Source organism: Triticum urartu, chromosome 1 (assembly GCF_003073215.2).
Source record: "Triticum urartu cultivar G1812 chromosome 1, Tu2.1, whole genome shotgun sequence".
NCBI lineage: Eukaryota > Viridiplantae > Streptophyta > Magnoliopsida > Poales > Poaceae > Triticum > Triticum urartu.
Window position 1 is genome coordinate 538,439,747 of NC_053022.1, and position 3,155 is coordinate 538,442,901.

The 3,155-nt window shown below is 48.4% G+C and overlaps 1 protein-coding gene across 1 annotated transcript; it reads right to left on the reverse strand.

Annotated features, from left to right (window-relative positions):
* Positions 1-497: 497 nt before the first annotated feature.
* LOC125527438 (F-box protein At5g07610-like) lies at positions 498-2,921 on the reverse strand. The gene is made up of 3 exons (XM_048691945.1): positions 2,664-2,921; positions 1,471-2,595; positions 498-764 (listed from the first exon to the last, which is right to left on the reverse strand). The coding sequence occupies exon 2, from the start codon at positions 2,573-2,575 to the stop codon at positions 1,472-1,474; it is 1,104 nt and encodes a 367-aa protein (XP_048547902.1). The 5' UTR covers positions 2,576-2,595; positions 2,664-2,921; the 3' UTR covers positions 498-764; position 1,471.
* Positions 2,922-3,155: the final 234 nt, after the last annotated feature.

The following is a 3,155-nucleotide window of genomic DNA, read 5'->3' on the forward strand; positions in this document are numbered from 1 at the left end:
ACACTGAAAGCATGCCGGGATGTCGCGGTGCTCTGGCGTGGGCAGTTCAAAAGTGACCGGCAGGAGCACATCGACGTCCGGCTGCACGCCCTGGCTTCTCCCCGCTAAGAATGTTTTTCTCCCCTCAAGGCTCTTCCCTCAAGCCTTTTTACTCACATCTGTAAACACTTGGGGTCTGCCCCGTTGGTATAATATATAATAATTCAGGTGGGCCAATGCCTGTGTTGACTCAATGTATGCTGTCTGTGTATGAACCACTATGCTGCCAATCAAATCCTAGAATGAACTTCTAAAACTTGAAAAAAAAACACCACATATCAATCAATATAGGCTGTATAGCATGGCGTGCCGCCGCGGGCTACACGCTAGCTAGTAATTAACACAATGAGTCTAGCCGTTATGATCGCAGGGTATTTTCCTTCATTCCTTATCCACGCACCCACCGTAGGGCAGAGGACCCGTTGCGCTCGACTTATTTCACCATACTCACATATGTGGACAGCTCATGTACTGAATAGATATTTCACAGCATTGCACCATCAAATAGCATACTAGTTCTTCTAAAAAAAGGATGGCATACTACTCATTTATCTGCCAACAAGCGACTATTTTCACATGCAAATGGGTTTGTCCCAAGGAGCATACCAACAGTAACCACGCAGGCGTCCACCACCTAATGAACAAAAGCACTTCCTCAAGACCTGCCTCTCACATGGTTTTCCCTGTAAATTTGGATTGTACCATTCCAGTGAATTCCAACGTGGCTGCAAAATGGCAGAGAACAATCAGGTCCCAGGTGATTTACTGAAAGAAATCAGGGTGAAATTGGACTTCTGAACTCAGAAGATAACTTGCACTAAAACAGGGTAAACTGCAGGAAAGGTAAATGAAATGAAGAAACGCTATAACAACTTAAATTAGTACTTTGTTTTCTCAGTTACCCAGCCTCAGCAACACAACTGAAGGTCTCTTATACGGAATACGCCTCAGCCAAGATACATGCAAGAGAGAATTATAACTGTGCGCTTATGCTACTGACTTGACAAGAACCACTAGCATCTTTGAAGTTATTTTGTATCCTTCCAAACAGCTATAAAAAGTAAAGATTACTGAAGCCAAGGCCAGCAAGTTAATTGGTAGTACAACTCCTAAGACTGATGAATAAACAAGTTCATGCTTCAGCATCCAAATTGCATCTTCAGTAATAATGGACCCAATTTTGCTTAGTTCTAAACTATTATCCTTAGAAACAAGAAGGGGCACTCTCATTGCTAATCTCTCCTTCCCAGAGTTGATAATCACAAGCATAATATGATGATCACAGCCATATGCTCCACAAGCTAGAACATATCTGATAAGCACTTCTACAAACAGAAAAAAAGGAACCGGATTAAGCTAACATGCCAGGATTACTCCATACAAAGAAGATGTGGCTACTAGTGAAGATCCACTAGTTATGAAGGCACCAACCTCAATTTTTATGTCGCATGTGTAGAGTTTGTAACTCTGAGTACAATGGCACATATGGGAGATATCGCGGGTCGTTGTCTCCTCCAAGATCGCAGATCTCTTGAACTTGGTGATGATCCATATCATAAGATACCAAAGTATTATCCCACCCCACAGTTAAGAAGATCATGTTACAGTGTGGATGCATTGCAACCCACTGAAAGCCTTGTATAAGATCAATATCTCTCTCTCCAAATATATATGAAGCGTCAGTGCTACGCTTCAATATCCATTCTTGACTGCGGTAGTTCTCAAGAACATAAACCACCAGTTGAACCATACCATCATCAGTTTCCAGAAAATTGACAAAATGCAAATAACCCTGAGACTTCTGAATGAGACCAACAGTGCCAAGTTCAGGGACAGGTATCTTCCTCCATGTTTTCCCCTCGGTGTCCACCACGGCTATATCATCATCCATGGTGAGAAAATGCAGACAGCCGTTAAGAAACACATCTCCCGAGTGATGACCAACAAGGGAAACAAATGCTTCATCATCTTCCGCATCAATCCATCCGTTCTCCTTGTGAACCCATCCCCCTGTTTTAGAGGAATACACCTCCATTCCAGGCTGGCTGATGTCGTGATCCTCGGAGAACTCAAACACATGGAAGTGATCCGACACGGCAGGGTCGAAACCCAGACGTGCCATGCACTCGGTGCCGGCATTGACGGAGTCGGGCAACCGGACCCACTCCTCCGTCGCCGGATTGCACACAACGTAATGGAAGTCGTCCTGGCCTTCCCAGCAGCGGCAGAGGAGGAGGCCGTTGCAGCAGGACAGCAGGAAGATGCTCTGGTGCTGGGGCAGGAAACCGAAGAGAGGAGAGACCAGAGGGCGGCCTGTCCCGGTGACGTTGGTGAAACTGGGAGCTGGCGCCGGCTTGCTCTCGGGCACGTAGAAGAAGCCCTCTAGGGTCTGCGGCAGCTGCCTGCGGTTGTGCGGGTGCGAGATGATGCCCCGCCAGGTCCTGGACACGCACATGCAGCGGCGGAGCGACTTTACGGGGAGACGGAAGAGGATCTCCACGAGGAGGTCGTCGGTCAGGCTAGCCACCGTCCGCATCTCGAGCAGAAGAGTGAGACCTGAGGCACGCGGATTTATTAATGGAGAAATGGTCAAGAGATGCGGGAAGAAGATGAAGGAAGGTTACGAGGAGGAGGAGGCGGCGGTGACCTTCCGCCGCGGCAGATCGGTACGGCACGGCACGGCGGCGGTAACCTTGCGACGCGCCAGATGGTCAAGGTACGCCGGCGGTGCCTCACCGCGTAAGAGATGAAGCGGGAACGGCGATCTGGCAGCAGGATCTGCCGCGCCCGCGAGGGAGGTAGCGAGCAGTGGCCGGTGGCCGGTGGCGGCGCCGCCGGCCTAGCAACCTCTGCCGACTGGACTGGAGGAATGGGATTCTGGGGTTAGGCTAGGCTTCAAGCGGGCTACCGCTGGACAGTGGGCTGCTGTTGCGTTACCCACTTGCAGACCAATAGCAGCATTTAGGCCCAAAAACGCCATGTTGGCCCAAACAAACTAGATTAATATATTCCGTTAAGAGAAAATAATAGCTTGCTTTATTTATTTCCCCTCCCTCAATTTTCTTATTTTCCCCTTAAAAAGAAGGAAACACATAGATGAAAGAGAGTACATCAAG